The following is a 23,524-nucleotide window of genomic DNA, read 5'->3' as shown; positions in this document are numbered from 1 at the left end:
GGAGATTTTGCAAAGTTGCTGCTCTGGTTATCAAGAAGGCAGGCTCTGATGGAGAGTGGCATTTCCTCATTGATTCACTTTTGAAATACATAATGATGCTGGGTTTGTTAACCACGTTTCTTCTTGATCTGACCTTTAATGTCAACATTCGTTTTGGAACTCTAACAGGTATGTTTGCTTTGGAAGCTCAACATGCTCAATATATTTTGGACCTTGTACTAAAATGTCCAATTCATTTTCATTATCCATAGACTGCATCTGTATAATAATCTTAAAAACAGAAGGAACAGAGTATGAACCAATCTTACACATGCTAGAAATGATATCTCAACAATATAATTCTACTGTAAAATATTATACAGTAAACACTACAAACTGCATGGTCTAAAATGATTATACTGAAAAAGCATGTCAGTATTATGTCAACATATTCGGTTAGTTGTAAGCAATAATATCAAGTCTAAATACAAAATATTTAGTTTCAACTAGGCCTGTCACGATAATTTTGTTGGACCATACATTTTCCTGGAAATTATTGCGAAAAACGATAATATTGTCTGCACCGTTGTCAGACCATCTTAGACCACTGACATAATGATAATATATAATAATAATTCAAGTACATCCTTTCAAACATAACTTTTTATTGAACGTTCAACATTGCAAATGAAATGTGAAATAATATTCAAATATATAAATTATCTATAATAAATAAAACAAATTCATTCAATTATAATAAATTAATTAAATTACACACAACCAAAACAATAAATTAAATTGACTCAGGCTGGAAAACAGAGCTCTCTCTATCTATCTATCCATCTATCTATCTATCTATCTATCTATCTATCTATCTATCTATCTATCTATCTATATATAGATATATATATAAATAAATATGAGCACACATTGTCTCACAAGCAAAAAAAACCTCCTTAAAACAACAGTCAAGTGTACAGTCCACTGTCCATACAAAGACCCAGATGCCTCAACAGGCCATATACAAATCTGTATTTCAAAGATTTCGAGCAAGGAACAACAACATGTTTGTGTTGTCAAGCAAATGCATCTTTGATTGTAAACTGTCGGGAAGGTGGGGGCTCTCCATCTCCAGCTGCTGTGTTTGCTCCCAGCTGGGAAAACGGAATGGAGTGGTTATGTTTCAGGTGTAGTTTAAGATATGTGGTATTGCCTGCTTTTGTCTCTACCTTTTTTAAACAAATGTGACATACCGGCTCATTGACATAAAATGTTCAGTGCAGCTGGCAATTAAGTGTAGATACAGTGTTGAAAATGCTACATAAGCCATTCTACAAACACACACACCGTTTGTGGACACACACTTACGTCTCAACCATACGGGGACAGCAAAACATTGTTTGCATATTATCTGTTTTCCAATACATCACACTCTCATAATGAACCTAATACGAGAGGACAACAGGATCAAAGTTGGAACTTGCTTTTCAAGTGATGATTTCATGAGCTCCGTGTCACCCTACGATTTAAATTCCAGCCGCATCTACACGCACAGATCAAAGGGGCCAGCCACCTGCTGTGCTTGCAGGCCTGCGTTATGTTCGGAATATTCAAAGTCATTTGAAGACAATAAGATTAACCCATCCTCATGAGAGGGCAGAGTAGAAAGTCTTATTTTTAACTCTTGATTGTCCTCTATCAGGTCCTTTGGAGGTCATAAGGACCGGCGGCAAAACCATATGGCTGTCAGCTTATTATTAAAACCGGCACATTTCCCTCAGTTTAATAACCACTGTCTGTACAGTAATGATTCCCTGTCTCCCCTGGCTATGCCACAGATCATATCAGCAATAAGTGGAATGAAGTTGGAGAGTGGTTTTGCATATCGCTGCTCGGAGCCACAGCCTGACATTGGTAGGACATCACAAACTCAAATTCATGACTCGTCTGAGATTTTCTTTCTCGTGTCCTTCACCACTCCTAGCTGAATGATTGCAACACACGGCCAACAAATGTGATGCAAATTTGCTGTGTCGCTATGCCCCCTCTTCACACATGCGCGCGCGCGCGCACGCACGCACGCACGCACGCACACACTCCTGCGGCCATGGCAGTTGCAACTCTGGATGAAAGCCTGTGTGCTGTCCCTGCATTAATGGATTCAAAAGAAGGCTACGGGCCAAAACCTCTCTGTGTGTAGTCAATCACTTCCTCAATCTTCACTTCCCTTTTTTTGCCAGAGACAGGAGATATCCGCACTAGGCCCAGAAAAAGCTTTGGGTGAGCAATCGTTACCCACCTCAAAGACAGAACCTGACAGAACTGTTTGTCAACATGAGGCACTAAATGAAACCCCGGCCACAAGAGTGGACACGGCTTTCTGCAATCCTTAATATCAGATGGCAGGAGGCGCAGTGACGAAAGGGAGCTTGGGTGCCAGCTCAGTCCTAGCCATGTGGTGGTTTGAATGAGTTTGCCAAGGAAGCTCTGCACATCAAGGAGCACCTCCCAAATTTGAATCTTCTCCCTCAAAATCCTTGGATCCCTATTCTGTGGTGGCCTGTTTGGCATGACATAAAACAAACACAAATAGCAACTGTTTCAAATATACTATATATATATATATATATATACACCTTTTTTTAAGCCTGTATTTTGATGATTTGAAACAAAATAGTTAGTTTGGCATGACTCAACGGTGTTGTTATCAACCACAGAATGACACACTAGTCACACTAGAAAAGACAAATTGTTGTTCGCTTTTTGTTTCAACAAAAAAAACTTTTCTTTAAATTGCATAAAATTCCACATTTGCATCTACTTTAAAAAAGAGCAGAGATAGTTAAGACAACATTTCCTTAAATCCTTCAGCCCACAACAATAAATTAAGCAGCACTTAGAGTGGTAGTAGTCCACGTCTTTAAAGCAAGTAGCAGGCAGACTAATTAGCCTTGCAGAAAATAAGGAAAGAACACATCACTGCAACACACAGGATTGGTTTGGCACAATAAGAAATCAACGAGGAAAGAGCTTTCTTCCCTTTTCCGTTTGAATTTATGCAGATTTTGCCTATCGTCCTTTCCACATTGATGTATAATCACAGAAGAAGAATGTGACCGAGTTAGCACATTTAGCAGATCTGCAGGATTTCCCTTCTGGGTGCATAATTTGTTCCTGCATGCTATCTTGACAAGTACAGAGTGAGCAGAAACCCTGGGCCAGAGAAGGAGGACTATACTCTGAGGCATTGCTAGAGTGTCTATATGATTCCCTGTAATTAGTATGTTAACTGTCACAGCAACAGATCAGTCCCTCTGCAAATGACCTCCCTGTCAAGTGGTGGGTGTGTCTGCCCTGCTCATGAATACACAGGCCCCATACTGCCCTCTGTTGGCAGGGAACGTCATAAAGGGAAAAGGAAATGCATGGCACACAGCATAGTGAGTCACGCTTGTAATCAACATGTCATTTCCATGTAAATTGGGATAAGACAACTGAACTTACATGCAGTAAATGGATCTCTTTAGTACAGCCTAACTGTGAAAATCAGACTCCGCAGTTCAAAACCCACCTTGATCCTGTCATTACAACAGCAAATTAAAAATCTCAAATCCTTTTTACTATCCCTGTTCCAGCTGTTTAGTAAATTAATTAAAAGCTTAGGTACACGGGATGTAATGACATGACTTCATCAGCATGCTGATGCTAACACACTCTCTGGGGTATCTGCATTATTTATTTCAGCACACCTCTATTCATTGCAATACACACCCCAGCAAACTGCATTGCTGTCCAGGGATGCCAATAAGGGATGCTGTACTGTTAGCAGTCATTCATACTGTAAGAAGAAGAAGAATAATAATAATAAGAAATTACATATCAGCTCTGAATACATGTATAGAGAAACAAATGCTTTTTTGTTATGGTGCCAGGCAGCAGTTAGTGGTTCAGTGCATTGCTCCAAGATACATCATCAGTTCCCAGGAGGTAAACACCTCTCCAGATACCAATCCACACTCCATATGTTTGGTCTTGGACTTGAACAGGCGACCCTTCGTTTCCCAAGCAAAGTCCCCAAAGACTGAGCTGCTGCCGCCCTAATATAAGAGCACTTCTACAATACTTCTATGCTCTCCGCTTGATATTCGTAACATCCTTTCTTACATATTTTTTATATTTAAACTACACTAGAAACTCCATACACTAAATCATTCAAAATGTGGATGCATACAACTAAATTAAAAAGGTCTAAACACCTCAACAACCTGTTAATAACAGCATGTCAATGAAGATTTACACCAGGAGACGCCACCCACCACATATTTCTGCCTCTTTGGTTCTATCATCCAAGTTTTCTGCTGGGATGTATCAAGGGAGGCAGCTCAGCTGGCAGTTGCTGCTTTCAGCTTTCACCGTTACTTGAGTTTAAGGCAGATTAGGCGGAATAGAGATCAAGATCTACAAAGGATAAAGCCTGACCTCTGCTAACCCTTGGCATATTAGCCAATATTTTTGGCAACCATCACAACTCTTCTAAAGTTGCTTTCTCCAAATGCCAAAGTTTGATTTCTACCCTGACCTCAGTAAAAGGTCAATTTTGATGGGATGTGTTAAGCAATCACAGCTTGTGTGCTGTCACTGCCCACTGTATTGGTGACAGTGACATGTTTGCCGTGTCAGGAATTGGGGTTTGGCTGAGCTGAGCCACGCTGACCAGAAGGGCCAGTCTGTATCGGCTCCAGCAACAGGTCTGCTATGATCCAGATTGACACTTCCTCCCTCATTCTAACTTTCTGAATGCCAATAGCTTGTATTCCCTCTTTAAACTCAGAGATGAGTTTAAAGAGTTTAAAACAGTGCTCTGTTTTTGTGTAAATAACTTATTACATTGTGGTTTCAAGGCAAGTTAGTAAACACATTTGTAACATGTTCCCTTAATTAAGTAGCTGATGGGCATCCACTGATGGCAGGATTTGAGCATCATTTGTGAAAATGAGGATGAAGATAAAAACTGCCAAATAAGTAAATAAAGCATGGCAGCATTGTTGGTCATCATCATCATGATTCATTTGACCCTGATAATCACATACTGTGGCTTATCCTAGAGGAAGGAAACATCAAGGATGAGGCTCAGATTTTAGAAAAAACAGTGTGTAGGGGAGACCAGGGATAGTTGCAACACTTTTGGGGCTTTTCCCCAATAAGTAAAAAACCATTTACAATTGGATAGCCATTTTGCTATATTATGCATTATCAATATGTCAGCTACTGAAACAATGTCTTTAAGATGTTTTTATGGAATAAGTACAGGTTGGAAAATGTATTTTAAAAAAAAAACTCAACTGTTACAACCGTCCTTGTGTACAGGGACAGTTGTAACCCATGCAGGCACAGTTGTAACATCTTAATAACGGTTACCCTTTTTCACACTATATGACAAAAAAATAGGGAAAGCTGTCAAATTCTAAGGCAACAAGATTTTAATGGGATTTCACACATCCTCCAACAAACAATGAAAAATGAACAGAACTTGAACAGAACTTAAAACAGAACACCAGAATTAATCAGATTCACAGTTGTGGCAGGTGTAAAAGGCACTTCCATCTGTGCAGTCCTTGTGTGCCCAGGCTTTACAGGAGCAACACTGCAGCCACATCTCCTTGGACCTGGAGTAGCTCTCCAGGCACACAATGCAGTATTGGGCCTCATCTTCATCAGATGAGGCCTGCATCTTCTGCTTCTTGTTGGGTATGGTTTTTTGGCCGAAATTGATTTTTGTCTTCGCTTTAGACTTCTTTGCGTTAGATCTTTTTTTCTCAGCCTCGAGTTGATCTTTCATCGGAGTGTCTGTGAGGACAGCGGTTTCTCTTCTTTTTCTCCCCTTTGTGGTCTGCTTCCTTGGTCCAGCTTTTGGATGTGGACGGATGGACAAGGGTGAGAAAGGCGTTGCAGAGGATGATGTCCCAGGCTCCACACATGGCCTGACAGGGGATGAGGCTGCGAGTAGAGGAGAGGAGGCTGTGAGTGGAGGAGAGGAGGCTGCGAGTGGAGGAGAGGAGGCTGCGAGTGTAAGAGAGGAGGCTGCGAGTGGAGGAGAGGATGCCACAGTTGGTGTTGGAGCTGCACTGGTAGAAGGTTCTGGTGGTGGGCGGTCTGTGACTTGGGATGGAGCAAAGTCGATATCATTGAAAATGTCTCTATTAAAAGGCCAAATTCCAGTGCACGCGAACCCTGCCTGGATATTTGATGGCGTTGCAGCCAGAGGAAGGGCACTTTTCACAATGCCCGGCAGATTGTAAATGGTCATTGTGGTTCCTGGATGAGTCTTCATCCAATTGTCACAGCGGCTGTTGATGTGCCTCTTCAGTGGCCCATATACAGTGCGATCTAAGGGCTGTAGTTTGTGAGAACAGTGTGGAGGAAAAGAGAGGAGGATGATCCCATGGCTCCTGCAAAAATTAATCCCCTCCACAGAAAGGTGGGAGGAGTGATTGTCCAGAATCAGCAGCACCTTTGACTCCTGTGAGCTCTTGGTATGGCTCTGGAAGTGCTTGAGGAAGACCAAAAAGTCTTCCTCTTGCATCCACCCAGACCCATTTGCTCTGCCAATACAGCCAGGAGGGCCATTGCTGGTGAAGAAGAGATGAAACTTCTTCCGGGGGAATATCATCATTGGGGGGATGGAATTCCCCAATGCATTTACAGCACATGCAAGTGTGACGAGAGTGCCCCGCTCTGCAGATGTCACACTGCCGACTTGTTTCGTCCCTTTTCTGGCAACAATCTTCCCAGGGTTTTGGACAGTTGTGACTCCGGTTTCGTCCATATTCCAAATTTCCTGTGTGACAAACTCATGCTTCGTCAGGACTGCAGACAGGTTGTCAAAAAACTTTTTCACATTTGTTCGGTTGAAGCTTGTAGCCCGTGAGAGACTGGTAGCCTGAGGTCTGCGTATGGAGAGGGTAGGGTGCCGCTTCAAAAACGATGTGAGCCAGTCAGCTCCGGCCATCTCTTTCTCTGCCCAGGTTTGAGGGAAGTTGCAGTTGTAGTTCTTTGCCAATTCATAGGCAAACTTCCGCACCTAAAATGAATATACATTGGAAAATATTTCACTTGTCTGTTCACTATAGGCCTCAATATATTTGATCACTTACTTTTCTTTTGTTCAGTAGCCTATAGATAGCCTATTCTACCTTAATTATGACCTACCTCCTTTGAGCTGAGACCATAATATAGATCAGCTGCCTCCATCAGGTAGTCTCTCAATAGCATCTCCTGCTCTGTTGAGAACACCTTCTTTGGAGTCCAGTAGCCTACTCTTGGGGGTGTGTGTGATCCCTGACTCTCCAACCTCAGCCTCTTCTTATGGAACCGGTACAGGGTGACATGGCATATATCCAGGGACTTTGCCACTTCCCTGAATGATTTGCCATCCTGAACTTCACCTGAGGCCACCTGCAGCAGAGCAAGTGGCACTCCCCTGTCGGTCTTCCTCTGTCTGATACTTGGCATACTGTAAACACACACACACACTTTATGCCTACTGTACAGTATTTAATTCTGTTTATTTTTACAGGGACAATGCACACCAATCAATGCTTGAATGAACAATTGATCATTCAAGCAAATGAGCCATCATTGTAAATGTGCCATGTTACAACCGTCCCGTTACAACCGTCCCAGAACCACCAGTCTTGCTTCACCCCCTGTGAACCTGCCTGATTGCTGGCTTGACCCATATTTAGCTAGCTATATTTGTAGCTTACAAAACAGTTATTCTAATAATACTAGTTTGGATTCCTAGACATTTTGAACTCAAGACAGTATCCAAAAAATACCTCATATCATTTTAGTTAATATTTGACCTCAGAAACACACTTTTGCTGATAACTTACGTGAGATATTCAAACGTGGCTCCTTTTTATTTCGGCGATCTTACCATCTAACTGCGCATGTGCAGAGTGAGTGTCATCACTCTAGCTTGTTTATGATTGGAGATATTGAGGGTGTTACAACCAACCCGTGTTTCAACTGTACCGGGTCTCCCCTACTCTCCAAACTGTCTCCAGGAAAGGCAGATCCCGCTGTTTGAGCTTTTCCATTTGCGAGAAGGATATTACTGCAGAGTAAGGCGATACACATAAGAACAAGTTTAATTGATGCCGTGGCATCCATTCGCGACAAATCGGAGAAGTGGCTGATATATGCTACTATGAAAAAGGTATAGCAAACGACCTTCAAAAGAAACAGAGGAAGAAGCATTGCTTATGGTGTCAACGTGATAGCTTTACCCATATAAATTAGAATAAAAAACAGGGAGCCATAAGAGGACATAAATCAAAAGCACATTGTCCTTTATAATCCATATTTCATAACATACAGTACATGTCTTGTCTTTGACACACAAGAAGCCTTCACAATAACAACAATCATCGCTGTAAAAGCCAACGAGTCACATGGCGGTTTTGGCGAAGTGGTTAGATTGTTAGTCATCAGATCAAGGGGCGTTGGTGAACTCCAGTTCGAATCCCGCCTCGGCCGCCACTGCGTCAGGCCGTTGTGTCCTTGGGCAAGACACTTTACCTGTATTTGCTCCTGTGGGTAATGTCCACACTAATGACTCTTACATGTCTAATATGTGTAATGTGTAAAGCGCTTTGAGCACCTGTAAAAGCGCTCTAATAAAAAATGTAATGCATTATTATTTATTATTATGTTTGTAAACAAGTCACTCGCTCTGCATCAGCCTTGAATGCAGTGTATTTGCTGCTCGACAAGCTAATTCCTGTGTATGCAGTCACTTTTATTTGGCTAGCTGAATGTGCAGTTCTGCTCTCTTATCACTCCATCAGAGGGGAAGATGGATGAAACATAGCGAGAGAGCGACATGCACAACATGCCCCAAAAGCACCGGCTAGTGCAGTAAACAAGCACAGAACCCTGTGACCCAGAACAACGTGGTTTCACCATTATGCCAAAGACGGAAATGACTTATGACGTGTTTAAAGGATTGCCTGAATCAAACCGACGCCAAAAGGGAAACATTTGTAAATGAGAAAACATAGATAAATAATAATAGTGATCTGCGTGAGCTATGTAAACTAGGGGAATGTAAAGGGGGTGAGATGTGACCAGTATTTTCAGTTTTCTGAGCGGAGACACAGACGCTAATCCTCTCAGTGAAAGAGAAAGGAAGCTAACCCTGACGCAGCCCAAACCCCCTTCCAGTTTGTCATTCCTCACTTCAAAGCATACATGAAGAAATCCCCCAAGGTATTATAAGAGCTCTGGCATAGCAGCCATCCGCTACCCTGTCCTAGCTTAATGCCTCATAAACGGAGTCTGGAATCATGTCCCTTTACTATTTCAAGAGTCTTTGTAGCCTTGGATCTTAAAGAACCTTTTAGAGTTGTAGAGGAAGAAGTATTTTACTTCTGGGGAATATATGAGGCGTTTGTGAATCATTATGCTTCCGAGGAATTCCTGTCCACTCACCATAAAATAGTGCACATACAATATGCACCTGCTGGAGGATGTTTAGAGGCACCAGGCATTGATCTTCTTGCTGAATGAGTGCTTTTTACAGGAATAGAGTACACAAGGAAATATGTGTCCTAGATAGGGAAAGGCACGTCCTTTAAGACATTCAGATCCATTTAGTGACGCCATTGGATGCCACTTGCTATGCAGCTTGCTGAGCTGTCTGATTGTCTTGTATTTTATAAATGTACCCATAATTGGTCTCCAGGTTTCAGGGAGATACGAGATTTTTGAAGTTCTAGAAACTATGGCGTCAGAATAAATACAATCCAAACCAAATAAATGTATTTTGTTGTAAAAAAAAAGGTTAATATTGCCAAATTGTGTTGCTACTGCTTGGGCGGTGAATTGTGAGCCAAAATGAAAAATCAAGTGTTCAATTTAGTCTGCTAACTAATTGTAATTTGTGTCATAAATACTGAGGTCTATAAAATGTCGGAAAATATGAAAAATCTACACCGCAGATAACCTTTTGCTTGTTTTGTACAAACTGTAACCCAGAACCAATTATTACATATTAACATTTTGTAAACATGAAAACTAGCTCAAGTTTAGCATTTTTTCTCGAAAAATGACTCCAAATGGCCTACGACACATTTTCTGTCAATTATTCTACTTATTAAATATGTCCTTATGTTTCAGCACTGGTTGTTTTTGGCACAGTGCTGTATGCTAACAAGTCTAAATGTGGTTTTAAATGGCCTTATAGGATTTTAATCAAAGATTCACATTTACTGCTTATCTGTATTAATTGAAAGCATCACTCCAGATAAAATCAGCATAACACAAGGACATTTTACTTTAAAATGGTATTAATTGTTCCATTTAAACGCAGATTTGAATGTAGAAATCTGGTTTAGCTGTTATGCTTTCTGCTATAGTATCTCTTATTAATCCTTTAACCCAACTACCTCACACCAACCCTTTGTGCCATCTGCCAAACCGGTTCTGTTTCATCTCTGAAAATGGCAGGGAGGGCAATGAATCGGAGCGTGCGTTGACTCTATAAACAACAAGGACCATCAGAATGCGGTTTGTCTATTAACCAAGACACTGTGATTCTGTGTGAGGAAGAGAGCGACAAAATGAAAGAGATAAATTGAAAGGAGTCCGTCGGCTCCCGCTGATCTCACTCAGCAGAATCACGATAAGGTTTATCTCCGCTGCCTAACGAGTTGGCCCAGTAGGACAGAGTGGACCAGAGCTACACAGCCAGCGGTTGCATGAGCTCCCTTAGGTGACCTGTGCGTGTTGTTCATGCTACGCCGCCTTGGAACTTTATTTTCTGAAGGAAATGGCTTCGGCCCCTTCGGCCACATCTCTTTTAATCTGGGATTTCTTTTTTTCGCCTCCTTTTCTTCATCCTTTCTACTCACTGTAACTCAGACTGCCAAGAGAAGCTGCGAGAGCTGGAGAAAGAGATGCTGCGGAGCTTTGGCACAGGGAAGCGTGTGTGTCCCAGAGGCGATGGCTGAGGCAAAGATGGAGACACAGAGAGGGGGGGGGGGGGGGGGGGGGGCTGCTGCTGAGCTAAACCCCTAATCACAGTCTGCTCTGCATGAAGGACTTAAAGTCCCTCCATTTAATGCTACCTTCTCTTTAGTGAAACGGGGGGGAAAAAATACCACTACTTACCTCCGCAGCTTTCCGATACCCAGGCCCCCCACTCCTATCATAAACCCACTCTTGTGATGCATAGAAATTCACAGCTATGGTACTTATAGGCAAACATATGCAGAGAAAAATGCCACTCAAGCAGAGAGGCAGTAAAACGTATATGAATTCAACATTTTACACAAAGCGACGTTAGTATGAATCTTTCGCAGGGCTGTACAATTGATCGGAATTGTATATCGTTTTTTGATCGCAATATGGACTAGTGCAATGTTCGCTGGAAGCACGATATTTATTAAAAGACAAATATTTGACAACATTTTTTATTTTGAATGAAGTATTGTGATGCTGGAGATATCCCTGCCTATACATTTTACAGATGTAACAAACCATCTTTGTCTGGTACAGATTGTCTTGAAGAATTACACCAAATAGTCTTATATATTATTTTTACGATAATGACAATGATGATTAAAAAAAGACCCATCCCTAAACCCTTCCAATTTCTCAAATAGTTTTGTAAATGAATATTTGTGTTTTTTTATTCAAAATTGTGAATCCCTAATGTTTTCTCTCTAGACCTCACTTTTTTATTCATTTTTGTATACACTTTTAGACCATCTATGCCTTTATTGAAGAGTTTAAAGGGAGAGACAGATGGGAAAAAACAGTTGTAATGGTCCCAGACCTGATTGGAACCCAAGGCCCCTGCACATAAAGTATATCAATGCATGTCGTATATCTTGCATTGAGTGGTGTTTGGAAAACATGTGTAAACAGGTCTGCGTGAGGCATCCTCTCATTGAGAGACTTCACTTTCACGTGCACCATGCAACAACTGCTGGATTTCCAAGAACGGTAAAAGCATAGTGAACCTAGAACAATATGACCCAGCTGAAAGAGTCCTGGTATTTAGGCCTCCAGCTCTACCTAAACTAAACTAAATTAAACTAAACTAAATTAAACTAAACCGCCGCCCAACTCACTCTATTCTTAAAAAACACGAGCGTGCATTACTGGTCTTATTAGCAACGGCAAATGAAGCCACTTCATGGTAAACCGCATTTGCGACCGGCGTGGCGGCATGCCCTTCTCTGGCCTGCTCAGGTGCTGCTTCATTTGTTGTGCGAGAAGTGGAGAATCTGAGCAGACCCTCAGAGACCGCCGGGTCCCACTGGCTCCAAATACATTAATTGACTTGGCTCTGTTTCCAGCCAGGTGTAACACACTTTGGCGGTATACTCCGGAACGTCGGCGAGGTCTTTGGGGAAATCCCCCCCTTCCATGTTAAGGCTAGACTTTCCGTGCCTCCAGCTGCTGTTTCACCTCACCTTCTTATCTCTTTCACATGGCTAGCAGACTTTGGGGTTGGCAAATAGGCCTTAATCTAATGTTGGAACATTGATTTATGCTTGGGTGTCCCACAGCCATTAAGATAATTGCATGATCACTTTATAACATCCTCCCCCGGTGGCCATGGTAATTTGGCTCCCCCCACCACCCATATTGCTCTGAAAGACTCGTAACCACATTATAGAGGTAGAAAATGTGGTCGAAATATCATCTTTCAGCCCCTGCAAATTGATTTTATACCATTTCCACTGACTTCTAAAACCCTTTTAGTCTATCTCTCACCTGTGCTGACCATTTGATCTATTGGAGGCCTCTAGGTCTTAACAGCTTGTATTGATCGAAAGTCTTCAGCCGGCATCTTAAGGGGATGCTCTCGTGTCACCTTGCACTTCCAACAGTCCAGGTGTTTCTGAGTGAGATCATCGCTGAGACAATGTATTTTTAGCTGTTAGGGCAAGACAAGTGGGCTTTGATTGCCTTCAATGGGAAATGACTGTGTTAAATGGTTCTATGATCTCTTTCGACAAAATCTTTCTTTGAAATAAAGATTCCAACACCACTACGGACTAATGGCTGCTTAAGAGGAGAACTAAGCTTTGGTGAAAGTCAAATCGCTTTGAGGGATTGAGCCAAGGGGAAGCACTCTGCTTCCTGAGTATCAGCACTCAGCCCAACAAGATGCAGTGATGTGAGACTTCAAACTGACAGCAACAGTAAGATGATCCAGAGAATGCCATCTATGCCATCAATCGTTTATTCTTAAATTCTTCCACAACTATTATTAGTAATAGTATTAATATCTGTTGTGTTTGTTCAACCGCTTAAAGATGTCCCGCCCCCCGTATCACGTACAATGTGTTGGAGCGCTAGCCAATAGAAGTGCGAGTGTTAAATAGTGAGGTCTGGAGCGGAACTTTGGAATTGTATCCTCTCCAGGCCATTTACATGCAGAAAAAACCTTTATAACAGCAACACATCTATAGTATATAACGTGCAAATATAGAAAAACTATGGGGTTCATATTTCTTATGAACAAGACTAACTCTTACAAGAATAAGTTATAATAGTTAATATGATATAGACCTATTTAAGCTTCAGACCACATGGTTGTTCTCTTTACAATGCCTGTTGTTTGTAATGGAGGCAGCAGGTTTACCTTTCTCTCTGGTGACTTTGTAGCAAACACAGGCATGTGACAGGCAAGCAGCGGACATGAAAACGGGGCCATCGTCTTCCCCTCGTCCTCTCCACACAGCCAGCCTGGTGAATTCTCTGGTCCTGAAATAGAAAAAAGAGAGAATTCTGTTTACATTTGGAGCTAACATTGTTGTAATATACCAACTAGTTGTGTTGCCGAGCTTATTGACATTACACTTCTGACCCTCACAGTGAGCCAAGGAGTACGCTCTGAAATAATTATACAGACATTTTGCCACCCCAGGTGTGCGTTAGGAATGGTGTTATTAGCATGTGGAAGTTTTAATCAGCCAGAGGCTTATTCCCTGTTGTAGAAGGCGAGGCCAGGTAGTGCCAACACAGAGCCTCAACAGTGATTAAAGCTGCACTTAATCAACACTGAGAGTCACTCCCAGCAGGAAAAATGCAACCGCTGGATTTGAGTAATAATAATGGATTTGCCTGGCGAATGCAGCATCATAGCTCAGAGCCTTACAAACAGGTGCACCTCTGACAAGGCGCTTGGCAAATATGCCAAACTACTCCCTATTATGTAATTGTGTAATCGTAAATTTCAATTTACAGAAAATAAATTGGGCATGAAATTCAACAGGCTGCTAAAATGTGCTTCCTGGTTTGTTACCATACGTTACCCTGGAATAAGCTACGCGTTATGTCTATCGTCCACCTCCAATGCAGCGCTACAGATGCATTACGCTCCTTTGCGGTAGTAAAAGTGGAGTTTGTTTGATTTAGAGTATTGTTTGTTCATTCATTCTGTAGAAAAAAAAAAAAAGGTACGAGGAGCACTGAAGGGCCAAATAGATTATCTTTGACTGACAGAAAGAACCATGACTGTAAAATTGGTTTTCTTTTTCTTTTGGCATCACAGATGCATCACTTGCAGTGGTGAGAAGTCACTTAGTACTGAAGTACTGAGTACAACAGAGTATTGTAACACAAACAAGCACCAATGTTAATATTGATATAACTGACATTACCTTTCTTTACATATCGTACTAAGTCAACTAAACAATTTGAAAAATAGAGGTACTTTTATATTTTAGAATGACTTCCTTTCTTCTTTAACATTGCCAATGATATTAGTCAAATACTGTATTACAGATGTGCCATCAGTGTTGACAGTTAGCAGACGGGATCACAGCGTTGCTAAATCCTCCACAATCAAAGCTTGAGTACTTCTGAATAAATGACTTAAAAGTGGGGTATGTCATTTATTTCAGAGACACTTTTTGTTATATTCCATGGAATGCTCTTAACATCCCGATAGCAATGAATATATTAAATGCTTTGGCAATAAATACATGAAAAAATGTCATCTGTGGAAGCCGTGGTACTGTAAAAAGCACGACCAGTTATTTTAGCCGGCCTGGTTAAAATAACTGGATGGCCTACCTGCCTGTCAGCCTTCCATCAGTTCATTGTATGTTCCTTTTATATGGAGAAGGATAAGGGCCACGTAAACATTTTCAGAAGAATTCCTTGATCTCAGAAACATTTGCAGATCATGTCCCAACCCTCTTTTGTAATTGTATCTTTAAACAATAATTATTTATGATTTACTGACTCTAACAAAGACGTTTACACATGAGTGACTGAACAGTCTTTCTGATCAAAGCTACTTTAAAGAATGGAGTGTTTGTATGGTTTAACATCATGCAGCCATTTATATTAACAGTCATGTAGAGTTGTTGAGCGTTCTTTAATCATTTGCATGTTGTCCTGTGGGTTCTCTATCCCTCAGCAGGGCACGACACAGCCAGGTGCGAGGTCACTTATTAAAATACTTTAATTGAGGGCAGATTGCTTCACATGGGCAATGGTTCCCACTGTTCACTGGTACCCAAGAGTAATCATCCACCTTTCCTTGCTAATTATTAGATAAGCCTAAATAATGTGGGTAGGCTGGCTTCTCCTACTGAATTTGTCAGTCTTTTAAAAATAAGTGTCTAATTTAAAAGAGAGGTGGATACACACAGAGAGGTAGAAATACACACTGGGTTTCGCACTAAAGGACAGGTCGAGAGAGTTGATTTGAGACAAATTAGCCTTAACCTTCAGACTTTGCCATGCGGTAATGATGATGAATAACAGAGAACAAATGAAAAGCAAAGAGCTAAATCGAAAACGGCACCAAATAGGGACCCGAAGGCCACTTACCTCAACACACACACACACACACACAAAACGAAACTTCACTTCACAAATAATATCATCAGTTGAACGTGTTTTCCACAGATCTGAAATATACTTGGGGGGGTGGTGGTAGCGGGGGGTTGAGGTGACGTGCCCTTGTGACGTGCAACAACATTAACATTAATATGAACCTTTCTGTTGGTCGCTTGTTAGCAGACCCTTCACGCGATGGCAGAGCTAACTTTACATTTTGGAGTTAAATGCATCAATCTGGTGCACTTTGAGGGGAAAATAAAGGGACTAGATCTATGGAAACACCTATATGAAACAGAGCTGTATACATTTAAATAATCATAAAATCATGGCCATAACCAATAAACTACCATTTCCAATATGAAAAAACACTGAAACTTGTTTATTTATTTATTTTTGGTTCATTTATAGTTGTGAGTGTGTCTGGGCTCCTGAATCGGCCTCTCCTGTCTCTCTCCTCTCCCCCCTGCTCCTCTTTGAGGCAGCAGCAAAGACTAATTTTAGCTCTCAACAAGTTTTAAAAGTGTATCTTACCTTTTCTCACCTAGTTAACTTTTTATCCATGCATATTTTACCAATCACTACCCTCTCAAATGGAAATATGTGTTTACATAAATGGTGACCAAACCGTTTGAGACCCACTGAGAACTTAGACTAAGTTAACTATCTAAACACTCAGAGAGTCCTTAACCTCGCCTGAGCTGAGGTTATCCCGAGCTTGAATGACACACATGATCTGTATGACAGTGACCATGTAGACAGCCAGTCACCCTGTGTGAGGCAGGCCACTTAACAGGCCTGGCCATCGGGAAACCCCCCGTACCTCCCGATGGCCAGTCCAGGACTGGGTACAGGAGGCGTAGAGCAAGGGATCATTGTCCAAAAGTTAATCGATTGCAGATGGCGTTGTGGTCGCGGACGAATACAACAATTAAAATGAAAATAAACCTAAATGGGTCGCGAAATATACTTGGGCGGCCGTTAATATACCTGGGCGGCCCGCCCAAGTAAAGTCTATGTGTGGGAAACCCTGGTGTATAGGAAAATAAATCACCCAAGAGTTGTTGCTATTTTGCATTCCTGTTGAAAATGACCTTTTCCATGCCTTGATATTTATTATGTTTAGTCAAATTTGCATTCACTACACGTAAAACACTACCTGAATATATTCTTCAGTTTTGATATTGACAGTAGGAAATACCTGAGAAAATGTATTCCATATGTTTTGCTCCGTCAGTTTATTCTGTGTTTTCTCTTGTATGTCGCCCTCTGAATTCTATGTCACACTACATTAACGTCATTATTGCATTTATCATCCATAGCATTAACGGACTGAAAAACAAGCAAGAAAAACATGCATGTCAGCCTCCTTGTGGTAATTACAAGAAGGGGCCTAGGCATGGGGGCTACTGTGGCTCCCAATATACAACAATTAGCGTCAAATTGCAGAAGTGTGCTGACACACAGAATGCAAACATCAGCAACGTCGTTGTCGGAAATAATAACAATCAAAAGCGTTTGTTATATTACTACGAATAAAATGAACTATTTATTTTGCATGTAGGTTGTCAATTACCTCAATGTAAAGGCATGGTATATGAACATGTCTAATACATAGAGAAAAAAAAAAATCATTATTGCCTGAAGTGTATTTTTATTCTTAATTTAATTCATTACCACCTGTGTCAATTAATAATTACTCAGTATAGTCGTTTATCTGTTGTAGGAAAACAGCAAAGCAAACTGATGTGCATGCGTTGTACAGATAATATCTTCAGCAGATTAAAGATAAATGTGATATGAGCTTCATGACAGAAGAGCTACAGAAAATGAATTATTGAACATGTTGGAAAATAATTGAGCCTTAGCAAGCCACATGAGATTCAATCAAATCAAGACAACAGGCCATCCTGATAATGTTTTTCTCCCCAATCGCATACAAAAGCATGGTCAGGAAAACAGTTAAAATATAAAAAATTCACACTAAGAGATTCAAACCCATTTGGCTCAGAGGTTCTTAAAGTAGCTTCATACAGGAGTCAAAAGCTACATCATCCCTGATTTCGAGTTGGGAAGTCAGGGAATGTGCTCATAAGCAAAGAAGACTTGTATATTGGTACTAGAACTAGATTATAGCCGTTTCTATGAATTTTGGTATTGGGCAACACATTCTTCCGATGATTCCGACCTCACACGAAAGCAGCACAAATGCAGCCCAGAATGGATGCGCTCCAAAATGGTATGTGTTCTTTTTAGGCCATGTTATATACGTATGTACGCCAAGTTTCATGAAAATCAGGAAAGTAGTTATTCTGAAATGCTGCTGAGACACAGACAAACAATCTGAGCCGAAAACATAACCTCCTTGGCGGAGGTTAAAATCAATACTGCATTAAACTGGTGATAAACTTACAAAATGATTTGGCAAATCGTAGGCATGAGGCAAGTATGCAGTGTGAGCACCACATTACTTAACATTTATATTAGTTTTCATGTGCATCTATTGGGCTCTCCGGGAAATAAAATGTCTCCTATATGCAGACAGCTTATCACACTTTTCTCTATAGCAAATGATTGTATTACATAGACCTGGACAAATCAATAGCAAAACAAGGAGAGAGTAACTGTGAATCAGAAAAACATCCAGAGTTGTTTATTTACTGTTTACAAGGCAAAACACTCCTATACACCACTAGTTTGCTTGAAAATAAACAAGCATAGAGCCTAACAGAAGACATGCATTGTGCCGTACTGTACATGTTAAATGAAACTTGCCTGGATCGCACAGTGATGTTAGAATGTGCAAAGTGTAAAGGGAGGTGAGCAATGTGCTTTTACAGGGCAAACTACCTGATTGGGCAGGGGGTGCTATAATTCTATCAGGATGAACCACTATAAGATTACACAAGTCAATTTCAGAGCCTGTACTCTACTTGGAGCTAAAGTTATGTCCACCAGTGTTTAATACAATTGGGATATCACATTAAACCTGAATATACAGTTGCTGCATAGATACATTGCATGGATGACCTAACCAGGGGTACTTTCCCACCGTCGGAAAAAATGTATTCGTCAGTAAAAGAGAACCAACATAAACATTTGTCCTTGTTTGTTATACCGGTCTTATTCTAATTTAGCTTGTTTTATTCTTAGTGTTTTGCCTTTTTGTACTGTATTTAAATGGCATTTCATATACTGTTTCTGTTGCACTTTATCTTAATGCTTCTGGTAAAGCACTTTGAATTTCCTTGTGTTGAAATGTGCTTTATAAATAAACGTTTCTTGCCTTACCAGATATGATAAGCGAGCTGCACCTTAGTGAACTGCAAGACCTGAACAGAACGTTCTGATTTAAAATGCATGAACACACGTTAGCAGAGAAGCAGAGGAGTCTAAATAGATATTTAACAGTGATATATAAAGGGGTTTATCCAGCTTCTGCCAGTCTGTGTGGTAGTAGAAGTACCAATGTAAACTTGAATGACCCTACAGAAGACACAAAAGTTACACTACAACAATTGGATTGTTTTAACTTGTTTGAAAAAACAATTGTGAAACACTATCAACTTTTAAAAATGAACTGAAGTGATCCACTGGGTTTACATTATAATAAAAAAGGTTGGGATCCACTGGATTAGTTAACAGTATTCATCGAACCAGGGTAACACCATGTTACCTTTCAAATGATATCACCGTTACAATAAAGTCCTTATGTAGAGCTGTAGGTTGTTTAAGCATCCATGTCCATTGAATATTAAATTCCTGTAGTGATCTAAAACTACCGCTCAAATTGCTACAAATTGCAGGTAATATTACTTTACTTGGGTATTTCCAATTATTTCTTACTTTGTACTTTAATCGACTACAATTTAGAGGCACATATTTGACTTTCTTCTGCACCATATCTTTTTGAAAACCATAGTGGCTTTATTGAAATTTGAATGAATGAGTGAAGTTTAATAAAATAAAAATATAATCAACAACTAACTAATGCTTTGCTAATAATTTGATGCTAATACTTTAATGTCTGTATGTATATATTGACTAAAATACATTTGTAAATAAATACTGTTTTTGAACCGAATTGAACTTGAATAATTAAGCCACTATTAATAGTGTTTAAGAGTGTTTATACACTGTGGTATTACTACTACTACCACCACCACCACCAAAACATCATTATACAAATGGTAGCGAGTTCCACTGTACTGCAGTTTATTTCTCTACTGTATACAGTCTTTGTTAATAATGGATAAGATTCCACAACCTTAAGTTTAAGGTCAGCTCTATGTACTCATTCTGTATAATAACTAGCAACATCATGTATGAAGTTGTGTGGTCGGAATACAAAGGAGGGAAATTTAGTTTCTCAGTCTCTTTATTCCAATCATGCTTTTGTTTCAAGTCTTTTGCTGATGAAGATTAATTTGCAGAGCATGGCGCTCTATCAACCCCAGTGACACAAAGGGCAGATATATAGACTAATTAAATACAGCAGTGCAATTGATACATTCCATGGATCAATGAGAGTGTGGGATCTGTTAATTAAATCTGTGATAATGTTTACTCATCATAAACATTTCCCATGTTTGAGCACAGCGAGATAGGCAGCAGAGATTATCGCAGATTCATTTTCGGGCTGAGGGAAAATCCCTCCAGCACACACTGAGTGAATGCTGCTCTTGTGTTCTGTTAAATGTTTATATTTAAAGTGTTATCAAAGGGAATCTTACCAGCGTCTTTGTTGACGGGACATACTTTAACAGCACAAAACAAAAAGATAACAGCTACTTTAGGTATGGCTAATGCAATTTGAACAGATGTAAAGAAATCAGAAGCAAAGCAATCTGAATCTGTGGGCAGAGGAGGGAGAAGTACTCAGATCTTGTACTTAAGTAAAAGTAAAAGTACCACAGTGTAGGACTACTCTGTTCCAAGTACAAGTCTTGCATTCAAAATGTGCCTCAAGTAAAAGTACAAAAGTATTATTATCAAAATAGAGAAAGTACTGAAAATAAAAGTGGTCATTGTGCACATTGGCCCATTTCCGAATAATAAATGTATAGATTATTGATGCATTAAAGTGTTATCAAAGCTGGTAAAGGTGCAGCTAGTTTTAACGACTTTGTATGCAGCTTGTGAATTTACTCCAGGTGTAACTAAATACCTTATTTCTAGTCTAATAAAAGTCTTATTTAGTCTTCTTTCAAATGTCAAATCTAAAAATTTGTAGTTTTGATGTTTTTTATATGCATTTTAACATGTTAAGTGTTAAATAAAATGTATTATTATTATTAAAGTGTTGATTATATTTCACATTTCACTCATCTATTGATCCGTGTGCAGGGGGGAAAAGCGAGAGACCGGCACACTTAGCAGTGTAACCACAGGCAACAGCCCCCTGCCTGCCCTCTGTTCCCTGCAGTGGGACTGATTGCTTGTCTCAATCATCCTTCCCGACCGCCCCCACCTCTCCATCTTCCAACACACACACATAAACACTTAGGCCCACACAACCTCATCAGCCCCCTCTCCTTTGCCCACATTCATTCCGTTGCTTCTGTCTCAGCGGCAATCTCTCATGATTTGACGGCCTCTTGTTCTTCTTGTGAGGGCCATCAAAGTCTGCCGCCTTAACCCTGTGTGAAAGGGCCGAGGCTGCATGGTAGGAAGCAATTAATTGTGCGTTGAGAAAAGCCCATTAATTAGGAAATGCTTCTGGCTATTTCACCAAGACTCTTCAGAAAGCGTAGGGCTACTAGGAGAGGCATAAAAGATGCAACGGCACACCGGGTTATTTATGGGCCCCGGGGCTTTTGGCGAAGCACCACGTGGGGTAATTCTCGCTTTCTATTTTCAGGGCCTCGTAACGACACCACATGCACTCACAAAGTGGCAAATGCTCTTTGCTGGCAGTGTCTCTTATCAGGCTAGGTAGCCATTTTATAGCATCTAAAGCCACTTGAATTGTGCCAAAATACATTGATCTCCAGTCTTTTTCAAAAACCACTACCATCCTAAGTACAGGTGCAAAATGGGTTCCGAGAAAACTGATAGCATTAACAAGTGGTTGCTAATGGGAAATACACTGATAGTACTTTAATACAGCATGCAATTATGTCACTAAAAGCCACTGATATTCACACATGTTGCACAGGGATGGCTATTAACTACAGCAGTGGAATATTGCTGCATTTCTTCTAAATGGAGGTATAACAGAATCAAAACTGGTGTGAAGATGGGTCTGGGTAAATTAGTTTTGTGATGTCTAATCACTCACTAAATCATGCATGAGAACATTAGCTATTTGCGGTGTCCGCCATTTGGGGACATTTTGCGGAGCAAGGCACCCATTTCCAACTAAACAAGACCGCGGTTGGGTGCGTTCGAAATGCGGATTCAATTGTAGGTCTCCCTGAGCACAGGGCAGGCATGCCTCCGCCTGCACTGACGGGGGAGCATCGATGACAGCACGCCATCCGTGAAATTAAATCAACAACTCTCTTATTGTAATTACCTTTGGTTAAATGGGAAGGCAAAGTGTGGGTGTTATACAATTAACATGTAATTGTCATCCTGACCAGGAAGGTGGCGTTTTTGTTCCCAAAGGGACTCAATGAAATGCATCAGCCCGCCCTCATCTCTGCCATTTGCTTTAAGATATATGATACGATGAGTAACAGCATGTCACATTGCTGCTGTGTGCAGTATGTGCAGTCATGAGTAAAGGGTAATGTGTAATCTATGCTGCAGCTTATTCATTGGAATTATTTTCAAATTATTCCTTAAAAAGCACCATTGAGTTATTACCAGGGTTTTGTGTGAACCGGGTAACACGGGCACAGCGCCCTCTTACTTTCGGCTTACATGTTAAGTTAAGTAATGCCAGAAAACAATATTTCTGTTCGTCAAAAACTGTATAAGTACTAAAGAATTATGAAAACTGTGTCGAATAGACAGTCAGACGGCATGGGCAGTTTTGTTTTTACGGAGCTCCGAGTAAAGAGGGGATCGATATCCGGTCGGTCTGCCGGTGGACGATTGGCAGGCAACAGATTTACACTTAAACTGTTTTCAGTAGAGGAAGTAAAGAAACCGTAACTCTGGATTTATTTGTTGTTTGAGGTGCTATACTTGACTCAGCAGCTTTAAGACATCAAGCAATATGATTTTGTTTACATTACATGTCATTTGTTAGACGCCTTTATCCAAAGCGACTTACATACATTCATTACTGTGGACAATCCCAACAGGAGCAATTTGGGCTGAAGTGTCTTGCCCAGGGACATGCTGACTGCAGTGGGACTCCAACTTGCTACCCCCTGATTCGAAGTCCAGCACTCTATCCACTTAGCCACAGCCGCCCTTTTAACATTTAGGCATGTTAACGTGTCTCAGGATAAACAAAAAATACAAAAATGAACCTGAAACTTAGCCTTATATTTCCTCCTTTAAAACAAAAAGCATTTAAGCGATAATGCTGGTCATATGTATAACTTATACACACAGAATATAAAAAAAACGCCAAACACTGTGTCTTTTCCGTTTAATATCATTGCTGTTTATGCAGTAATTAATGCCAATGCCTGCTTAGAATAGATCCCCCTGTGACTCGAGAGAATGAGGAGCTATACAAAGATAAATACACTTTTACACAGGAAGATCATTTATA

At 40.5% G+C, this 23,524-nt stretch overlaps 2 protein-coding genes across 12 annotated transcripts in view; both read right to left on the bottom strand.

The window, feature by feature from the left end:
* Window positions 1–23,524, bottom strand: part of arhgef10la (Rho guanine nucleotide exchange factor (GEF) 10-like a) — a 152,285-nt gene that overhangs the window by 57,481 nt on the left and 71,280 nt on the right. For all 11 annotated transcript variants that reach the window (XM_079683363.1, XM_079683367.1, XM_079683369.1 and 8 more), the window contains one exon: window positions 13,643–13,764. In XM_079683363.1, coding sequence (XP_079539489.1) covers window positions 13,643–13,764 — 122 coding nt within the window. The remainder of the gene's footprint in view (window positions 1–13,642; window positions 13,765–23,524) is intronic.
* LOC307041188 (uncharacterized protein) lies at window positions 5,540–8,021 on the bottom strand (the record flags this gene model as incomplete). The annotated part of the gene is made up of 3 exons (XM_079684513.1): window positions 7,189–8,021; window positions 6,210–7,060; window positions 5,540–5,960 (listed from the first exon to the last, which is right to left on the bottom strand). The coding sequence occupies exons 1-3, from the start codon at window positions 7,489–7,491 to the stop codon at window positions 5,540–5,542; spliced, it is 1,575 nt and encodes a 524-aa protein (XP_079540639.1). The 5' UTR covers window positions 7,492–8,021.

The sequence above is a fragment of the Notothenia rossii genome (genome assembly GCF_949606895.1).
Source record: "Notothenia rossii genome assembly, chromosome: 5".
Classification (NCBI taxonomy): Eukaryota; Metazoa; Chordata; class Actinopteri; order Perciformes; family Nototheniidae; genus Notothenia; species Notothenia rossii.
This window is presented reverse-complemented; position numbering and strand designations above follow the sequence as displayed.